The following is a 21,525-nucleotide window of genomic DNA, read 5'->3' as shown; positions in this document are numbered from 1 at the left end:
TCTGGATGTCTAGAGCTCTCTCAACTTTACACTTGATTCTAACCCACTGCTTTAAAGGAAAATATTTACATCTACCTTAAAAAATAGTTATTTGAATGCAGAATCTAGTATTGTTAGTCCCCAGATACAGGGAGCCATGCTCCTGCTGGCAAATACTATTCAATACCCATGGTGTAGGCATTACATTTTACCTGTAAATGAGCACACCACTTCAGGGGCTGAACATACTTAGTGTCTCCTTGAATTTCTCTTTGTGAAGGAAACCCCACATCTGTGTCCACCTGGTGCCTGGAGTACTCAGGGTCTCATGGTTAATGGCAGGCAGCAACCAAACCAGGAGAGCAATGCTGTTACTGGCTGGGATGTTGTCCACGGGAAGGAAAGACAGCAGGAGCTGAGGTTTAAGACTCGCAAAATGTGTTTTGCTTAACTTTTTTAATTTGCTGAATTTGGTTTTCCTTTTTTGAGTATTTACTGTCAAGTTAATTATTCATTTCTTAGGAAAAAAAAAAAAATGGGGTGGGGACAACACTCTATGTACCTCTACCTACATTACTGACGTGGCTCTACATGATACCTGGATAGGTAGATGGAAGAGTTCAAAAGAGAGACTTTAGCATACAAGATAGACCATATTGGGCCAATATCAAATCTCAGGATGTCCTCACTACTCAAAAAAAGTCAACAAAAATTGACAATTAGTAATCATAGCCTAAAAGACTGTGATTGGGCAGCATGAAGACAACTATTGTCTGTTTGCATCCTTCCGGCTGCAGCAGACTGGCTTTGTTGGAGTCCTCTGGAGGAAGGAGAAGGATTTTGTCTTGTCTGAGAGCAATGGGACATGGTCAGAAGGGAGAAGTTTATGGTGTGCAGAGACAGGCAATTAAAGGAGAGAGAGGCCTGGGAAGAGCCTGGGGCCTTTACAGGGGAGTGTCTGATAAGAATAAGAAACAGGCATGTGAGGAGTCTCAGAAGTGATGGAAGGAGTGGCCTGTCTGGTATCTGCAGCCACCAGGACTGCTGAGCTGAGAGAGAAAGCCTGGAGGAGAAGACCCACCTAGCAAAGATGCTGTAGGTGGGGAAAACACCTTTACAAGCCCTTCTATTGTTATTTTCTCTTACCAGATCTGAATTTCTCTGCTTACAGTTCCAGAGCTCCATTACTCTAATAACATGCAGTTTTAGAGATTCAAAACCCTTAAAATCTTAATTTCTAAAGAAGAGGTAACAGATCTATGTCCAAGCACTGACGGACTTGTAATCCTGTCATCAGAGAGGTCATAGGACTCAGGCTGGCAGCAGAGCTGTGCCTTATTCCTTGTCTCCTTGCCTCATCAGCCTCTGCCTGAGCTGCCAGCTTTCCACTGCCTCAGACTGCCAGAGCTGCTCTGTACAACTTTCCATACTGCAGACTTTTATACTTTAATATATATATATAGCCACAATTATATAGATAAATGCATAACATCTGTATTAAAAATAGCAACATCAGTGATGTAATAGCCCTTCAAAAGAGTCCTGATAAAATCATACAGATCTGCCTTGTTTGTAGTACCTGCAAAATTTTCCAGTGAAGTTACCAGCACACAGACAAGAATATCCATTAATCCCATCAATGCATGTGGCCCCATTTGCACACTGGTGGCCACGGCAGTTGTCTATGTCTTCTTCACAATTTACCCCTGTGTAACCAGGTTCACAACTGCACTCATAGGAGGCGATCCTGTCAGTGCAGTTTCCATGAATGCAGGGGTTTGAAGAGCATTCGTCGATGTTGACTTCACAATGGGTGCCATTCCATCCTTTGGGACATACGCAATGGTAGGAAGTATAGAAGTCTTCACATACCCCTTCGTGCATACAGGGGTCTGAGCTGCAGATATCTACCTGCGAACAGCCAGTTAGAGCAGGGTTTGCAGATATCTTAAGAAATTGCTCCTCTTGAGGTTTTTTAGTAGGGATGTCAGCATTTTCGAAGTATGAGAGATAAATGCCACTGATTTCTATGGTGCTCATACATCCTCGCAGGCCATCTAGACTGTCAAAAGCCTTGTCAGCCACATAGATGTCTGTCTCTTCTCTTAAAAAGTTGAGGCTTCCTGCAGCAGTTGTGCTAGTTGCAGTGTCTTTCTTGTTATCGATATCAATGTGCCATCTAGAGAGCTGGGACTGGGGCTCTACCATAGAGACCATCACTTGATGCCATTTCCCATCGCTCACAGGCAGTGAACTAGCAAGGGTCAGCTTATAAAAGCTGTTGCCACTTTGCAATTGAAAGAGTAACTTGGAGTTGTGAATACTGATAGTGACAAACTCTGGCTCCTTCTCTGCATACAGCAGTATCACATCGGTGTCCCTAGTTCGAAAGCCAAATACGATATTGGTGAGGTCTCTGCTGATTTTTCCATTGCTTCTGTAAAATATTGCACTGCTTCGGCCACTAAACACTGCATTAGCAAGACCTGTGCAAAGAAAATAATTGAGAAACCAAGACAACTTTAAACCAATGCACGTGTAGCAACGTCTCTCCAGTGCTCCACACTCCCTGTCGTGTCCTTCTGGGTCTGCTGAAAAACAAATTCCAGCAGTGTTTCAGTTATCCCTGTCTGCCCCTTATGGCTATAGAAATTACAGGGTAGTGCCAGCACCAGCTATATTGACATCAAAAGTGTGCTGCTTTGCATCATCTCAAGTTACTGTTCTAAAGATTTAGAATAGTGCTACCATTCTATATTTACATTAGCGTTGTCTCTCTTTTTCCTCTTTAGACAAAGAGAAGCAGATGATCATAACTGCGCACAAGCCTGAGGCTGAGAGGGTGTTTCAGGAGAAGATATGTATTTGTCATTTTATGTTCATTCCCTAAGTACAGGCAGCTAGTTCCTCTCCATGACAGATCCGGACAGGGTGAACTTTGGTTCTCAATTTCTCTTCTCTTAGATGAAGCAATAAAGAGGTTTTAGAAAGTATTTACTTAGATCCTAATTCACTTTCTGAGATTTATGAGGATTATAGACAGGGAAGAGAGACATGAAGGAATGTCATCTGTCTGTATTTCAGAAAAATTTGCTTTCCAAGGTCCTAGCACTGAGATAAGGTGGGTTCCTGAACTATCTCTGGGTCATTAAATCCTGATGAAAAGAACACAGCAGAGGTGTAAGTGCATAGCCTGACACAACAGATGTGGTGTCTCTCGCAGGAAAAGTTTCCTCAGAGAAAACCATACTAAAAATGAAAGCCAGAACTTTCCAATTTTTTTTTTTTAAACGTCTCACAAAACTCCTTTTTTTTAAGCTTATAAAGCTAAAATATTAATATAAAACTCTATTAAGTCTTGAGCACAGCAAGCCACATGGCTGTGCTTTTACTTTGTTCAGACACCGGAGGTACAGTTTTGCTGTTGCTTCATGTTCCCCATATCAGCTTCTTGTATTGGATTTTTCCCTCTATTTTGCAGTACATGTTTTCCCAAAGGGCTTGCTAATCGTAGCCATCTAGGTGGAACTGTAGTCACAGCCCCTGGAAAACAGCTCTTTTTCTGCCTTAGTTTCAAGTGGTATCCAAAGCATAAGACACCAGGCTGGTAGGGAATTCACTGTCCTGTAAAACTTCTGGTTTTTATTTACCCTGCATTGAACAACAAAAATTCTAGGCTGTAGCTAAGAAAACAACTAAAAATACAGCTCTACAATGCAGGAATTTTGAAATAGCTATTAGAGACACTCCTTACTATTGCCACATAAAACAGCACAGAAAAAGAAAGGTGATCTAATAGTGTAAATTATCAAAAGGAAACACTTCAGATACTTTCCTCTGTTTGTTGATATTCTACTGTAATACACAATAATAAAATTTGAGAGACTGGATTTTGATGTTATCATTAAAGGCACCTATTAGAGAAGGTGCAATTATTTTAATTTCAGTTATAACTTTTAACAAGTGCTGCAGCACTGATTCTGACAACCTCAAAAAAATTGCACCGTAATGGACTGTCAGCAAATTGTCTATGATAAAAATCTTTTGTTAACCAACCTTCTTTTTCCTAAGAGTCAGCCATCCTAATAGCTTCCATCAGACTCTGTGTGTATTTATCTTCCTTTACAGCATCATTAGTTTTTTTTTCTTATGGCAAAAAAAAAAAAAAATATTGCTTCAAGATCCTTACTTGCTTTTTAAATTCCACTCCAGTGTGGGAATGAGAGGGAAAGTGGAGAAGGAAAGAGATACATAGAATGGCTAATGTAAGAGAGCTAACAGCCATCAATTTTCAAATAGACTGCTTGCCATGCAGGTGCTTCTTATGAAGACCCTAGTTGAATAACTGTACTGCTGGTATTAAGGTGACTTCCTCCAAAGATATTGAATGTTTAAGAAAATCAAATGATGCAATGTATGTCATGTAGCTTGTCTTTTCAGGAGGATGGAGAACATCCTAAGTTTAATCCAACCCTGGGTATCTTCTTATCTTTTTGTAGTGGTAAACTCACACTCTGGCAATGTACTGATCTGTTGTACAACCTCAACAAGTTTTGATGGGTAAATCGAAATCAAAGGTCCATTAAACATTAGTGTCTGTGTCAGGGGACTTATTTATAACTTCTGGGTTTAGCAGGGCAGACTCTTCCCATTAATGTTATTTACAACTGACATTATTATTATTTTAGTACAGAAATAGCATTTGAATTAACTTTAAATACAATGCATATTGAGTTTTAAGAATATTTTCTCTTTAAGGAAATTGTATTTATAGATATATATGAAATATTTATATTTAAGGAAGATTTGTATTGCTTCTAATCTTCAAAGATGATAGGAATGATTGAAACGTACTTACATTCAAATCCTTGGTGCACCAGCTGGCATTGTGCTTCATGAGGACAGGGCCCAAGCTCACACCACTTAACTTCCTCACATGCTTTCCCCGCTGTGTTAGGGGGGCATGTGCAAGTGAAGTCATCCCAAATTGAATAGCACACACCACCGTTGTGGCAAGGGTTTGACTATGGGGAAAGGGAAGAGACAACTTAAGCATAAATAAAAGCTGGTGAACTCCCAGGTCTAAGGATGGGGGAGTGTTTGGTAAAAAGTAGAGTTCTGTTTATTTCAAATGGAAAGTGATAAGCGCTGTGATAGCACAACATGTTCAATAATAGGTGAAAACCAGTATTTCAACCTTAAAATATTTTAAGTCTTCAATACACATATACATTTTGCTACTGATAGTCACCACATGTAGCATAGCTCAATATAATCTGCTCTTTCTAGAATTTTTACATATTTTTTCTAAGATGTTATTACCATCAATAATGTATGGGAATGTACAAAAGATTAAAATAAATTCTCCAGTATATATAGGTGAAAATGCTCTGAAAAATGTAATTCTTACCTTGCAGTGGTTGTCACCAGTGCAGCCTTGGGTGACATTGGTCAGAGTTCGGTTGATAAGAGAATTCAGGGGATTGGTGATGGGGAAGAATTCCAGCGGCTGGTTATTCACTCTTACATCTTGGATGCAGCCTCTGAAATATCTGCCATTCCTATCAGTTTCTTTGTTATCTGGTAGGCCTCCAATGTAAAGAATATCCTTACTTTGGAGGGTTATTACTGGAGTGGAAATAAAGCCTAAATATTGAGAGGACTGGAACAATTCCATCTTATTTGGTTGTATTTTTAAGGTTATTAAGTAAAAGCTTCCATCATTCATGGAGTGTTTCCCTAATAACTTCATGGAATTTAGAGCTAACATTGTGAGTTTCCCACCTTCCAAGTAGACTCTTACATAGAGGTAAGTACTGTTTCTCAAAGCCAGTAACAAGCCAGAAGATTTACGTGTTCGGACAAACATTGATATGTTTAAATTTTCATTCTGAGTAGTATCAACAGAAAAAGCAGCATAGCCTGATGAGTCCTCAGATCCAAACCAGCCTGGAATGTACTCTTGAGGTTAGAGATGGGGGGGGAAAAAGGGAAAAAAAAAAAAAAAAAAAAAAAAAAAAAAAAGAAAGAGAAAAATGAAATAGTTAGGGCTAGATCATGAGGGAGCCAATGTAAAATAGCTACTTCTGGTAATATTTACGTATGGTAGTAAGATGTGCTGGTATTTATGGATGAATAGGCTTGATCCAGCTGTAAATAGCTTCTGTTTCAAAATTCCTGTTGGCTTTGAAAAGAACCTAGCTGCTTTGATCCTCTGATGACTGTAGAAGTTAATGGAATTCTGGAACTTTGCGAGGATTTTTTGCACTGATTCCAATCATAGAAATAGCCGAAAGCGAATCAGCAAACACCTCTTGTGTAAAACCTCCAAATAGGGCACCTCTTTGGTCCTGAATGGGCTCCCCAGTTCTCTGACAGACTTTCTGTTGCTGGGGCTCAACATGTGCTCATATACATCAACTTATATCCAGTTATGAATCCTGCTTGGCCCTGTGGGTGCCCATAACACTATGGCATCGTGAGGGAAAAATGATCAAGGATGGAGTAAGCCTTTTTCTTTTTTTAAAAAAAAAAAACCTTATCAATTAAACTGATTAAATCAAAACCATCTGTCTCTCCTTTAGTCTTTATTTTCAGTAATGATTTTCAGATTCGTAAGGATACAAAATATGTAGCGCAAACTGTATTTTATTCTGATGAATCATCTCATTAAAGCACAACAAAGTGTTTCTATTTTTACACTTTAAGTTTTGTGCTCTTGTCCTCAATATTATAGACTTCCTGCCTAAACATTTTCAAGAGCTATTTTTAATATATCAGATTCATAGAAAGAATAAACCAAGCTTTTTTTAATGCTTACATAGCTCAAGACTCAGCCCTCTTGTGCAGTAAAACTCCTAGAGTGAAACCTCATAGGCCAAGTTTCTGCCTGCAGCACTACTTTTTTTTTTTTATGACTACCTTAAAAAACACAGTGAAAACAGAGGACCAACTGTGAAGCCCCAACAGACCCTTAATAACCACACTGCACTACTACATGACATGGTAATATTATTTAGCAACCGGAATAAACCCCTTACTTGCTCCTAAACAGACAATTTCATAGAAAATTAAATTTGAAATATTTTAATTCTATGAATAAGGTTACCTATATATCTATAACTGCTTGTTAAAATTCTGGTATGTAGAAATAAATATTTCTTGAAATGAGTGTTTTAAGGCACTAAATCTATTTAAGTTATACCTTCTCTATAAGGTGGTACTACAGAATGAGACATTTTTTCTTGAGGGCAAAAAGAAAATTCCTTCTGGAACAAGGGTTACACATTTGCAGTATTAGAAGGAAGCATTATTCTTCAGAAAGGTATTTCATGTTTACAATTACTTTGCTACATTTCTCTCTATTTATAAACACGCATAAAGATCTCATCAATCTGATCTTCTGTTTGATGAGATGGCTAGCATCACCTTGGTCAATATTAACCTCTTGGGTCACAACATCTGGATGCTGATCAAAATGAATCAACATCTGTTTGTTATTTTGTATATGTAGAGAAAATATTGCCTCTTGTCAATTAAATACTTGGCAGCAACTTTTCTTCAAAAAGACACCAGCATTTCTTATGTTATCCTTTACCACAACTCTCCCCCACTTTGTCTTTTAAGAAACCTGCCACAGCCTTTAAAATACAGCACATATCTAGAACCTATGCATCAAAATGGCATGGTGCCATGACTTGCAAGGAATATTGTGGTCAGCAAGAAAAAAAAAAATAAAAAAAAAAAGCATGCTTTCTAATCATTCTCAACAGCTCTAATGCCAGTATAAGCCTCTCCTGGCCCTGACTGGTTTTAATTTTCCTTCATATAAGGAGGCAAACATATTTACCAGATGTTGTCCTATACTCCAAAGTTGCTTTCTAAAACTTTGGATAAATTACAGCTAGACTTCAAAGAAGTCTGTTACAATTACCTCTCAGACTTTGTCATTTTGCAATAAAAGCAAGAAGAAAAACTATTGAAAAGTATTGATAACTATTAAGTATAGCATACAAAATGAAATTGTATTTAAACATTTTGAAATGTGTTTCAAGCTACAGCTTTCTGCAGCAATGCATTCAACAAATCCCTGGGGCCAGTCATTCAGCTGATGTAAGTCAATGTAGCTTCACTGGCGGCAGTGCAGCCACGCCAGTTTACACCAGTTTAGGTTCTGTCTATTCCAATGTGACCATGGCTCTGCTGTTGCACTTCATTTTTTCCAGTCCACTTGGCAAATATATAGGCATAAACATATACATGTATGTATGTGTGCATTTCTTCTTCCCTAAACATTGCTATGATTGACCACGTGTGGATGGCTAGTAAAGGGGCAGAGAGGAAAGCAGAGGTAAGAGCACAGCTTGGAAGGCCCAGTTCTGTACAATTTTCTTAAACAAAAACCCCTATTTTGAAACCCCTGAAACTTTTGCTGAGGAAGGGTGGAAGAGTCCACCCCAAAATGTTCCTGAGGAGTACTCTGTTTACAGCTCTGTAGGGTTTCATATACCAGATGCAATGTAGAAAGGAGCTGGGTAGGGACTTGCAGTTGTCCTTCCACTTTGCCTCGGCCTGCATTTGGAAAGATCATTTATAGCAGGGAAAGTGCTACAGGCATCTGCAGCTTTCATATCCCTGCTTGTCACTGCCAAAGAGACTGTTTGCCGAGATGTGCTCTTTTGTTCCCTGAGACATCGTGGACCCATTCCCCTCTGGTCATCGAGCAGCTCTCTGGAAATGGCCACTGTGGCTAGCAAATGTCCAGAGCTGCCCGGGGACCGGCTGAGAGGCGAATGGGCCCTGCTTGCAGCCTCTGAAGCCCTGCCTTCTCCTCGGGCTAATCAGATTAAGCTAATAGTATAATCTCATTCTTTTTTTTTTTTTTTTTAATTGGAATCTGTCTTTTTTTAACTTGCAGTACTTTTGCTTGCCTTTCATTGGCTTAAAAGAGTTTCTTAAACCCCAAGTGACTTGGTTGCTTTCTAAATTTTATTTGGGGTGCATAACCTCCAGTGAACTACAGTTTTCCAGAGTTCATGGCATGCTAAGTGGACTAAGAGGATTTTAGAACTGTATGAGTGGGATCCATCAGTTTAGCCTGACTTTTTTTTTTTTTTTTTGGTCAGGCTGAAAAGCAGGCTTCCTGGGAAAGTACCAAGAAAATAATGAAGGCGTGCTACTACTAACCTCTTGCACCTTGTTATCAGCTGCCATTAAGCTCCAGAGATCCTGAGGGTCATGCCATTTCATCACCAGGTAAACAGGATCATTTGTGCTCAAGTTTTCAGCAAGTACTTAAAACACGAGTGCCAACAGCATTGCCTTACCTGTTGCACAGCCTGGCCCTGTGTACGGCCGGTAGCAATCGCAGTGGTAGCTCAGCCACAGGTTGGTGCAGCGGCCCCTGTTCTGGCAAGGGTGGCTTTCACACCAGTCCTTTCTAGCACATCCTGTCCTGACATTCAAAGATGATTCAGGTGATACATTCTCTGGAGTAATAACATTCAAGTCTATTTCAATGTCCTGAAGACAGCCTACAAACGAAGGTGCAGAATGTATATTACTGATGTTAAGCAGAGAGCTGCCGCTAATGTTCCCCACTGGTAAGCTGCCCAAAAATGTGCTCTGAAAGGCAAGCATCACGTGATCCTTATCTATCATAACAGACGTGCTATTGTGACATGATTCTACACAAGAGCTGTCAAGCAAATTAAGAGTAACAGCCCTTGCCAAGGTTACCTCCACTGAATGCCATTCTCCATCACTGACATTATGTGAAATATGCAAAAGAGCCTTTAGCTGGTTATTGACTTGCACAGATAAATGTAAGTAGCCATTCAGTAGCTCCAGCTTTGCAAACGTGTTTTCCTCCCCTCGGTGAAACAGAAAAGCTGTAGGTTGCACAGTTTGAAACTTCAGGTTTATATTATAGAAAAATTCCTTCTTAGGGGTCAAGGGATTTTTCATCCAAAGGAAACTGTTTCCTTGAAAAGAAAAGGTGGTTACGGTTTCACAGTGTATTCCAGTATACCCAGGTGAACATATGCAGCTGAATCCATGTTGGCCATTTTTTAAATGTGGGATACATATTCCATTGTTTTGGCATTGCTGATCAGTACAGCCATGGAGAACTTCTGTACAGTTCCAGCCACCATAATAAATCCCTTCTTTGTCTGCAGGTGGACAATGGCAAGTGTAATTCCCAGGAAAATTTTCACAGATTCCACCATTTTGGCAAGGGTTCGTGTAACATTCATTGATGTCTTCATCACAGTGAGTACCTGAAGAATAAACAAAGAATTTTATTGGATGTCTGGAGCCCAAAGTGACATTTTTAGTAACATGTTTTATTACATTTTCTTTAATTAGAGGGGAATGTCTTGATAAATAGATGGCTGACTCACAATTCTAAAATATGTTAAATATAAAAGTACAACCTTTTATAAATACCTTAGCAATAATCATTTTGGGGAAAGGAACCAAACAAGTGGATAATTTTGATGTGGAAGGTGTGACAAAATTTAGATAAACATCATTTCAAAAAGATGCAATCAAGTAATTTTTTTCCGACCTATGCTGTAGTAGAAAGCTAGAATGCTCTGAGAAGTGCCAAATGATTTATCACATACAAAAAGCCAAGAACTGTTGCTTTAATTCATATTCATAATACAGCATGTTGATGAGCTGGAGTGTAGTCTGCTGGTCTTTCCTTCTATTTCGTATCCATTCAAACAGCAGAATAATTACAAACTAGTATTCCTGGTCCCATATCAAACATCTTGGAGCACCAATCTTCAGGTGAGAGCCACAGGACTTATAAGCACTACATGAAATAGTGGGACAGACTGACAAGTAGGTGAACATCCCTGCAAAACATACGTACAATAATCTGGCTATCTGAAGAATGGCATTCACAGAGTGAACAGGGAGCTGCAGAGGGTGACAATAAGAAATCCAAAGAGCTTAAACCTACATCCTAGCGATGGCCTGGACAAGATGCAGTGAGATACACCCCATCCACAATGAGTGGGTAGTTGCCACAATTCAGGGTTAAGTGTGTACTGCAGTTATTCAGAAATGAACAATGGATCGTAATTCTACCAAAAACAAGGCAGCAGTGATTTCTGGTCCATCAGCCATAGTCTCATATTGTGAGGAGAGTTCACGTGGGACATGAGGATCTGAGAGAAGATGTTGGAGGGGTTTGAACCTGTATGTCCCAGTAGAATGTTCAGAATCTACAGTGGAACTTTCTTTACCTCTCCTATAAACAAAATATAAAGCAAGAAAAAAAAATGAAAGGAATATTTTCTCAAATGTCTCAGAGCTTGGTGATGAGAACACTTCCACAGAAGATGGGCAATTCACTCATATTCCCTTTTCTTCCATATAATGCTTGGCTTCTGGTATATAGGGCAAAAGGAGAGCTCTTCCTCTCAACTTCACTGTAATTTGATAGATGTGATCTAAGTATGTCTACTGGATCAGAGTCCACAAATCAAATCTGTTCCTCTTGTAACACTAATCTGTTTATCTCTCTGCACTGTTGTTCATCTATAAAGTGGTAATTGCAGTAACTTCTCCCTTGAGCAATCAAGTGACCGCTACGTATGCATTGGATCAGAGAAAATCTGTTTCTTATCTCGCTTGGAAGCAGTGAAAATATCCAAATACTCTTTGAAAACTCATGCTAAATGCAACTCCTAGTATTTCCATTTCCCTTCATAGTTATTCTACAGAAGATCATGAAATGCATCACAGTAGTGTTTTCAAACTAACTAGTATAAGCAGCACAAAGTAGTTAATAGACATAATTATGCCTGTCCCCACAGCAAAACTGGTGCCTGTAAATTAGGTAATGAGGTACACACGGACACGCAGAGCTACCAGGCACCACACCTAGCTTTTCATACAGCTTCACATCGAGCTTTATTTTTACAGCACAGTGTAGCCATTTTTCATGGAAAATTACAGAGCAGCATTCAACCACAATGATTTGCTTCAAATAGCAGTAGATAAATGTAGTTACTCAGGCTAATTCCTTGCCTGTCCACTTTATTCAATCACAGTTGTAACTAGACACATCTCGGAGAACAGTACATCACAGGAAAGCCAGAAGGGAACTGAAAATTGGGTGAGAGTTGTTTGAAAGATTAGCCAGAGTGAGGTGGTCATAGCACGTATATAAAAGGCTCTCTGCAGTGATCCTCCGCATTCACCAGACTTCAATTATAGCATGTAGTTTCCACTTGGAGCTTCAGGTTATCAAACACAGTGCTATCTGCTTGGTCTGGCAGTGGGGTTCTACAGCAGAAGTCTCTCTCTGTTTTCCAGACAGGATCACATTTATTCCAACGCGACATGTCCATGTATACCCTAATGGATAGTGGCATCTGGCAGAAATATGACTCATTGGGACTGACTTTCTCAAAGTGAAGTGCACTTCCCAAACCATTACTGACTGGGGGCCAGGCAAATGTCTGCTTTACCCAGTTTGTGGCAATCTCTGTGTTAGCAACTTGTCCTGCTTTTGCTATTCTAGTATATGAAAAGTGAAGTTACCATGAGCTGTTTCCTGTTTTAGTCAATGTTTTAGTACATCTAAAACATTGTATTTCCTGATGTTGCTTCCTTCCCTGTTTTGACTTTGAGAACAATGTGTCCACAGGTCTTGTGTAAAACTTAGTCTTACTGTGATGGCTGTAGAAGTGCAGGTCTCTTTGGGTTTTTGTGTCAGAAATAAAAATCAGTGCAGCCTAGGAGCGGTAGGATCAGGGATGGATTTAGTCTTGCCACAGGGCTTCAGAGCAGTCAGGGCATGCTTAAGGATTTATAGACTGGGAGCACCTATAAAACCGTTCATAGAAAAAATCAGCATAGTGTGTAGCTAGATACTTAGTTGCTGCATTTTCAGTAGTGCGTGATGACTTTGTGTGTATTACTTTATTACCCCACGGCACCTGTGAGGCATCACCTTTGCCGTGTCGTTTGTGGTCTGAGTCACACCTGGCACCAGTGGCTTGTCTCTGGAAAGGATGAAACGGATGCGTAAACCCAACCCAACTTTATGATGCTGTTTAGTGTTGGTGTTGTCACTGCTTCATCAGGTTAGACGTTGAATGATTTCATGATGATGCTAAACTTCTTTGGAAATCATGCGCGTGCCTACCTTTGAAGTTAGGTAACACAAACATCAATGTCTAACAAATAAAATTAGTTCTATGAGAAGGAAGACAAATTAATGTTAGTGTATTCCTTGCCTACAGGAAAAGAATAACATCAGTTATTAAATGCAAAGTATCTATCACAGAACCACTTAAATGCATGTAATTTCGTAAGCATTTCAGTGTCAGAATAGAATGCTTATTTTTAAAGTAATGTAGTTAACAGGCTGCAAAATAATTATTTTGCAGAGTTGTATGTACAGAGAGAGAGAGAGATGTGTACATGCATGTCTATATGCCTACTATTTCATAATAAGATTAGCACAAACATAAATATAGGTCACACCAAAAGACAAATAAAAAGCTTTTTTTTCATATCAAGAATAAATAAATCAGCTGTTCTTACAAGCAGCGCTGATTTGCTTGTTGTCTGCCAATTGCTATACAAGCAAAGACCACTGTCACTCAAGATAAAAGCACTCTAGATAAAAGGATTAGTCAATATTTATAGAATTGTATAAGCAGTTCAAATAGTTCAGGTTGGAGGAGTTTACCATGTAAAAAAAAGTATTTTCAAAAGATGTAAGACATACCAAAGCTAAGTGCAAATGGAAGTATCATTTTCTGTTCTGTGGTTACATGCACTACCTCAGCTAAACGTATTTGTGCTGTCAAAGTAAAAAGTAAAGTAAAATATTCATGATTTTCTCTTCTAAACATATTACAAACCTACCTAAAATTTTAGATAATGTCAATTTTTATCATATTTTTCTAGGTAATGATTACTTTTTCCTCCTGTGAAATTTTATTCAAAACAGAGATGAAACAGCTCCTTTGATTCAGTTTTATAACACCACTCCTATCTGCCTCCTTTTTTCAGTTACACAGTATGACTACAGGGTAGATATTTTCCAACTGTTGAACTCAATTAAACTGTTTCAAATTTAGCAGCTGAGGTTTCCCAGATAAGCAGGATGACAAAAGCAATTATTGAAGCATACTTCTGAACACCACTAATTTTCATTTTGATTAAACAATTATAAAAGTATTATCCAAGTTACACTTTTGATACACACTTTTGGTTAGAAATTTGTTTACAGCCTTCTGCCTTTCTGATTTCTTAACTCTATATAAATATCAAACAAGTACAAGCAACCGATTTGGATAAATATATACACTTACAATACAGTTTAAGTGCAGATATAATTTTGGAAAAAGAAAATGTTTACCTGTAAACATTGTCACTAAAATGATGTAAACCTGTATCCTAGTTGCAGCCATCGTTTTTCAAAAGGAAAAAAGATCATTTAGCACTTAAGCAGTCCACAAAATAAGTTTCTGTAAAATTCAAAACAGTTCTTAGTCTAAATGCTTCCTTTCCAGGAGTAGCTTGCTCCACGTCTGTACCTGCTGATGTAGTCTGATGGTGTATTTTGCCCAAGCCAGATCAACAAGGCTTAAAATAAGACTCATTAAATTGCTTACGCAATAGATACGTATCCTATGTTCTTTTTCAGCACGTTTTGTCCAAGTGGGCTCAGACTAAACTTTCATTGTGTTTCATAGAATGGCATATTTTTAGGATCTGTTCAAAACTGAATCGTCACTTTTTGTTGTTTTACAAGGTGTTGTTTTTTAAGACTGTATTTTCTTTCATTTTCAAAAAGTTTTTTGATCCAGATAAATTCTTTCATGGTCATTGTCCTTCAGAGAAACTGTGCATCTCAATAAGCAGATAGAAAAGACCTAAAATTGTATCTTGTGTCTTTATTTTAGAAAGTATTTTTGTTCCATTGGATCTCATTTTACTACTCATTGGAAATTTATGTCTGTAGATTTTTGAGTGTGATGAAGACAGGAAAGAAATAATTTACTAAACTTTTTCAGCTCTCGAACAAGGTATTTTGATTTGGACATAATTTAATGAGAGAAAAATAGAGTTCAGGAGACTGAACTATTTATTTCTGTCATTATTTAAACAGCAGACTTTTATTTTCCTTTATACTTTATTTCAGTGTTGAATTGCTTAAAATATTGCTAGAGCAATCTCTGTGTAATTAGTGGAATAGCTATAGAGCAAGAGTGTCTTTTTCTGGGTCAGTATTTATACCACCCAACTGGCATATGGCAAACTGTGGATTCAGACGTGGGGTTTGGCAGTTTCCCGTTTTAAAAATTCAGCAATGGACCCTGAAGTCTCTTTCAGCCTGTCCCCAAGGAAATCTGATTTTTGGCAAATGTGGTTTTCAATTATTTCTTCTCTCTCAACTCATTTATTTGTTAATTAGGAAATTCATGACTTTGTGTCAAATTTGTTTCCAGGTTCACCAAAAGAAAGACTGGTATGCAGGATGCCATTTTGGATTCACCTAATCCACAGTTCACCATTACTTTTATGGCAATGCTCAGCAAACTGCTTCTCCTTCCAGCCTCTGATACAGGCATTGAGTGATTTTTCCTACAATAAATTCAAATACCATGGGGTAAGAATGTCATCCAGACTCTTTGAAAGCTAAGGAAGCTTTAAACAAAATAAAGTTCATGTGGATAAGTTAGTATGCATGTGCTTGACTAGTAGTGCTTATCAGATGTCTTGTGCTACATCTTGAAGTTTATTTTGCGTTTTTATCTTGGAAAAAAAAAACAAGAAAAAGATGGAGGTTCCTGGTAATTGTTAGTTCTTTTGCAATATGATGCTGATAAATATTCTGAGGTAAGATTATGCACATACATACTGTCAAGAAGTTGAGATAGGCACATCCTATTACGTCCAAATGAAAACATGGAGTTGATGATACTCTGAGACCGACAAACTTCATACCAGGATGTTTAGCAAACTGCTGAAGCCATGTCAGAAACACTAGTGGGTGTTCGAACAAACCACTAAAGAGCAAGAGGGTTACAGAACATGGTAGTTACTCTAACTACAGTAAGGGTTTGATATTGTCTTTAGTTAACATTTTCATATACAAACCAAGGAGAAAAATCTGCATGAAACCACCAAAAAATAAGCATAATACTTGTGTAATCCTGCCCAGAAAATGACTGTTAGAGGTTCCCTGTATTGAGTATTGTTTGTGATTGTCCTGGGTTTGCTCTGGCCAGCGTTTTCATAAAAGGTGTGGATGATGGTGTAAAAAGTTTGTTTATAAAGTTGTCTGATAAAGCAAGGTGAAACTTTTCAGTGTACTAAAATTACCTTTATAGGTAAACAAAAGAAGTTGGAGAAATGGTCTGAAAAATACTGGATTCAATTCTGGAAGGGCTCATTCAGTTTCTATAGTTTCAGGCCAGAATGACCAGCAATCAGGTGAAACAATAGTTCCAGTTTACAAAACCTTCATTATGCTTTAGAGGGAATATGGAGCCTGCTTGTAGTTCTGCATTGCAAGGAGGCTTTGGATCACTTGAGAAGAATTCAGAGATGAGCAACGAGAATAATCACAGGCCTAGAAAATAGAGCTTGTGAGGAGAGACTAAAATACAGGGCTGTTCAACTGAAAGAGAAGGAGAGGAAATGTGACATGGTTAACAGTCTTCCAGTACAAAAAAGAGAGCACACTGTTCCCTAAGACGAAAGTAAGCAAGTCAAGAAGTCATGGGTTTGAACTGCAACAACAAAAGATCCAAGTCAGGTATTTGGAAAATATTTCTAATGACAATAATGTAACAAAGCCTTTGCATAAGATATCCACTGGGAGCAATATGATCTATTTTGGATCCTTAAAAACAGGTTAGAGACAAAGGTGCAGTGTAACACAAGTCAGCTGATCCTTCCTTAGACACATAGATAGTCCAAATGATACCTGCACGTCTATCCCAGTTCTATTTTTTCCATGTGTTCTACTACTTCCTTGACTAAAATAATTCCCAGCAACTGAAATGTAGATGTGCCAAACTATATGTACACACACATATATATATATATATATATATATATATATACACGTACAGGTATAAAATGCAAGTAGGAGTAAACCTTGGAGAAACTCAAATTGTAGCATGCTCTTTAGAATATACTTTATGGAATGCAAAGACAAAGAGTTTGCAATAATGCTTCTTTCACCTGTATTTTACAGTTTTGGAAACATTTGTTACAAAATCCTACCTCAGGCAGAAATAACTTTTTTGAAGGCATTCATTAATCCCTAGGCCAGCATACAGATCTGGCAGAGCACATACTTATTCTTCAGGGCTCCAGGTCTTAGCAGACAATCATGACAATTCTAACTTTGCCACATCTGTGCTGCTAATTGCAAAGAGATAATCACTCTTTGCTGGAAGGAGGAAGTGGACATTCGTGAGTAGGCGCAAGGAAATAAATTGACCATCTCTATGTCATTGTAATTAAAACTCATGCTTCTGGGCATAAATCAGTTGTCATGGAGGTGAGGAAGGAGGTTTTACTCTTATGTACATCAGTGTAGAGCAAGTGAGGGGTATTTAAATAGATATTTTTTCCTCCTATTTTTCTTTCAGTAAAGAACTGGCTTATATTGGATATTAAACTTAACGTGACCAGTGATCTGATCTAGTATGGCAATTTTTGTTGCTGTCTTAGCAGGAAAAACTCATGTAAAATGAAGGACATGTGAGAAGAACACAGGGCAGAGCTGGAGTGCATGGGAAACTGGATACTTTAAAAACAGGAGGATAATAAGCATTTGCTAACATTGGGCTAATTTGTACATGATACCTTTCACAAAGAGCTCTAATTTTGTAAAGTCATAAGACCTTGCTAGTTAGTCCTTTATTGCAGACAAATTCACTATTCTGCTATTTTTCCCTCTGGCCACTTGAAATGCATATATAAAATTAATACTGGTGGAAAAAAAAAATAAAAATAGAGTTGAGTGATTTGGCATAATCATTAAATATGTCACTCTAGCTGAGGAATATGTAATTCATAATGTGCTACATTCAGAATGGCATGCTGTAACTCAATCTTTTTAAATGTTGCTGGCCTGAAGCTTCACAGACTAGCTTGAATTTTAGGTAAAAATGGATTTTTTTAAAAGTAGTAAAAAAGGCCCAGTCCCTTAATCTCTTCAATCATTAAATGTTTTTTGAGAGCAAAAGTACTTGGAAATGTTTTTCCACTTGTTTCACATGTTTTGTCACACCTAAAATAGTTTTCATTTGGAAAAAAAAAAATAAAAAAGAAATAAATAAATAAAATCACGTACGTGCTGTAGGCGATTAGTTGTTTAGTGAGATCTGGCGTGTTTATTTTATTTTATAAATATTGGAAACAGCCGCGCGTTCAGCGTTGGCTCCAGCTTCCGGGTAGCTCAGCCAGCCCCTGGCGTGAGCCTGCTCCGCAGGGCGCGGGTGCTCCTCGGGCGAAGCGGCCGGGGCCAGGCACCTATCGCCTGGGCATGGCAAGGGGCCGTGTCCCACAAGGGCAGCGTGGCAAAACTATTGCTTGTAGCCTGCACCCTCATCTCATATTTCCATTAACACAGCCAGCCATGTGGATCCAATTGAAGGATTAGAGTCTGAATCTTGAGTAAAGAAAACCTCGGTGAAGAAATATATCCCTGCATGGCACTCATTTTCCTTTCATTTCCCTGCTTCTAGAGTCAGCTTTATATATAGGTAAGAAAGGCAGCTGCTGTTGCATTTGACTGATGGAGGTAAGAAATAAAATCAGTGGCAGCCCAGTTTTCCCAAGCATCCTTCTTGAGTGGGTTTTTTGGCTGCACAAACGTGTCTGTAGCTATGGCGACATCGTTGATATGAGCTAGGAAGGGTCGATGAGAGGAGGGAGAGCACAATTACAGGGTGTGACAGGTTAACATGAGGGAAGGTGATTTATGAAAGATGCCATTAAGAAGAAAAGAGAAAACGGCAAGTAAGATTTTGGAGATTAAACAGATGAAGAAGTAGAGAAAAATGTGAATGGGAAAAAGCAAATGGAAAGAGAGGAATCAATGGTGCCCCTATGGATACTTGTGTTGGCATTTGAGACAGATTCCTAGTTACCTATATATGCATTTACGGGTAGTAAGAGGAGCGAACAGATATGTTTATGACCATTAACCTATACAGGAAATATGAGGGATGCTTAGAAAGACTGCTGATCTGAGATAAGGTCTACACAGAGGGTCTGAGCTGAAACTGAGTGAAGAAAAGAGGCTACAAGAACAATGCCAAAGACAAAAGACTGGAAAAAAAAAAAAAAAGTTAAACCCCAATTAGTCATAGATTTGTTGTGATTAAAGATATTCATGTGTGCTGGAGCAGAGAAATCAATTCACAAGATTTAGAGAATTAAGGTAGAATTATAGAAAAATTTAGATTGAAAATGAGGTTCACTGGTTATCATCTGCTCCAGTGCTCTACCCAAAGGTTCAGGACATCTTCCAGAGAAGAAATTGGAATAGTGAGTTTCAGCAAATTTGATTAGTTATACCTGATTATGGGCCAAAGAAAGATACTTGATGTTCTGCTTCAAATATGGTTTTTGTGTGTTCTTTTAAGTTGTAAAAAGAGTATCTATAATTCAGGAATTTTTCATGTTTTACCTTTTAGAAATCTGTGGTAAGACTGTCAAATGCAAAGCATTAATGATCTGATTTGCATTTTTTGCAGATTTATGAGCTTGTACATACAGATGATGTGTGTGCATTTGAACTGAAGTATATCCAGAGGGATGTTAAAACAACCAATACCTTTGAGTTGTTTAATTAGATCATACAAGGTCATGTTTTACTGACTTGAAAATCTGTTTGGAGTATATGATTCACTTTGGAATTGGAAAACAAATTAATTTTCAGTCCTGCAAACACTTAAGGGCTTTAAAAGAGTTCTTGCTGTTGCTGAACTCATCCATTGAGAAATGTATGCTGTGTCTAGTCTCCCCTAAAAGGGATTTTCTACCTTGCCTCTTGTTGGTTGCTTCCTATTTGTTTTAACTAAGCTAGGCAAGCACAGCCACTGTGCTATCTAGTGTGAAACAGCTCTGTTCTGGAAATGGTGCTTTGAAAAAATTCAGTCATTTGCAAGATTTTCTCATTTTGTTAGAACACAATGTGACTCTCTGCAACACATAAAAGTGACTGTATTTGCATAACTTTATTGTCAGTCCATATTGAAACAACCTGGAAAACCCAGTAGGCTAGAAAATCATAGTTTTAATAGGGCCAACAGAGCTTAACTGAAATTGAGACTTGAAGTTAGAAAAGTACAAAAATACAAAATATGAATGGGTGAACATACATAAGATGTTTGTGTTGTGTGTATTTTGAACTGCACATAGTATAGCTGTATAAATAGCACGAATATGGTCTGTATTTATGCTGTGTATAATTACACTTCTCTGTTCCAACAGTATATTTTTGTGTGCTCTCTAAGTTGTAAAAAAGGTACATAGAATTCAGGAATTTTTAATGTTTTTGCCTTTTAGTATACAGTACATGCAGTAGATTACAGTATGCACAGTATTCCTATATAATTTATTATCACTTTTAATACAGACAAACAAGTCTTTTTCCCTGACCTATTCACTTCTACACTTTTTTTTTTTTTTTTGTAAGGCAATTGCTCTGCCTGATGTGTGTTTTCTGTCCTGTGTAAATAGCTGGGACTTGCTATAGAGCAGGTGATGCAGAATACCTTTGACTTGGGACTGTGATCTTTCAATCCAGTTCTGCACCAATGGGAATGGGAGAAGCTCATACCTATCTTCACTGCAGCTGCAATTTTCTTTTCTCTCATTCTCTGCAACATTAGTTCTGGCTCAGTTTGAAGGATCTTCTAGAATGGCTTTATTTATCCAAGGTTTCATATGCTTAACACACCTTGAAGCTGGGAAGCATGGGACCCAAACTGGCTTCACTTTTACAAGGTCACATAACAATCTCAATGGCATGGGATAGCACGGACTTCAGCTGAGATTGTCTGCTTGTGATGGACTGCTGGGGGTCTTATTGGGGAAGTTCCTGGGTCATGCTATGGGTATGTAATTTAGATAGATGTATTCTAGGCTTTGTATATCTTTATGTCCCACTGTTAACTTCCGTAGCTATAAAGACATGTTCACAGCACAGCATTTAGTTTTATTTATTTACTAATATAGACAGTGATTTACCATGATGTTCTGGCCTCACAAACAGGCCTAATAACACTTTCTGAGCCCTCGTTGTTAAGAAAAATAGTGCCTATAGGACAGTGACTACAGCCATAATTGTATTGATCATTATGATTCTCTGTAATAGTGTCATGTCGTTAACACAGCCAGACTCTAAGAATTACAGCGGTGGGAGAGCAATCTGAATCAGATCCACTGAATCTATTTCTAGCAGTTAATTCTCAGCGTAATTTAGCTGTCTAGGCTTTTTTTCTTCTCTCTCAGACTGCTTATTGAAAGTGCAAAGTTGAT

At 38.2% G+C, this 21,525-nt stretch overlaps 1 protein-coding gene across 1 annotated transcript in view; it reads right to left on the bottom strand.

Moving 5' to 3' along the window:
- CRB1 (crumbs family member 1, photoreceptor morphogenesis associated) overlaps positions 1–21,525 on the bottom strand; it is a gene marked incomplete at its 5' end in the record, with an annotated part of 73,993 nt that overhangs the window by 28,351 nt on the left and 24,117 nt on the right. Inside the window, 4 exons of the mRNA XM_008946385.1 lie at positions 1,559–2,465; positions 4,838–5,003; positions 5,390–5,940; positions 9,306–10,259. Coding sequence (XP_008944633.1) covers positions 1,559–2,465; positions 4,838–5,003; positions 5,390–5,940; positions 9,306–10,259 — 2,578 coding nt within the window. The remainder of the gene's footprint in view (positions 1–1,558; positions 2,466–4,837; positions 5,004–5,389; positions 5,941–9,305; positions 10,260–21,525) is intronic.

This window comes from Merops nubicus, unplaced genomic scaffold (genome assembly GCF_000691845.1).
Source record: "Merops nubicus isolate BGI_N331 unplaced genomic scaffold, ASM69184v1 scaffold2008, whole genome shotgun sequence".
NCBI lineage: Eukaryota > Metazoa > Chordata > Aves > Coraciiformes > Meropidae > Merops > Merops nubicus.
The sequence above is the reverse complement of the archived record's forward strand: the minus strand, read 5'-3'. Positions and strand labels throughout refer to the sequence as shown.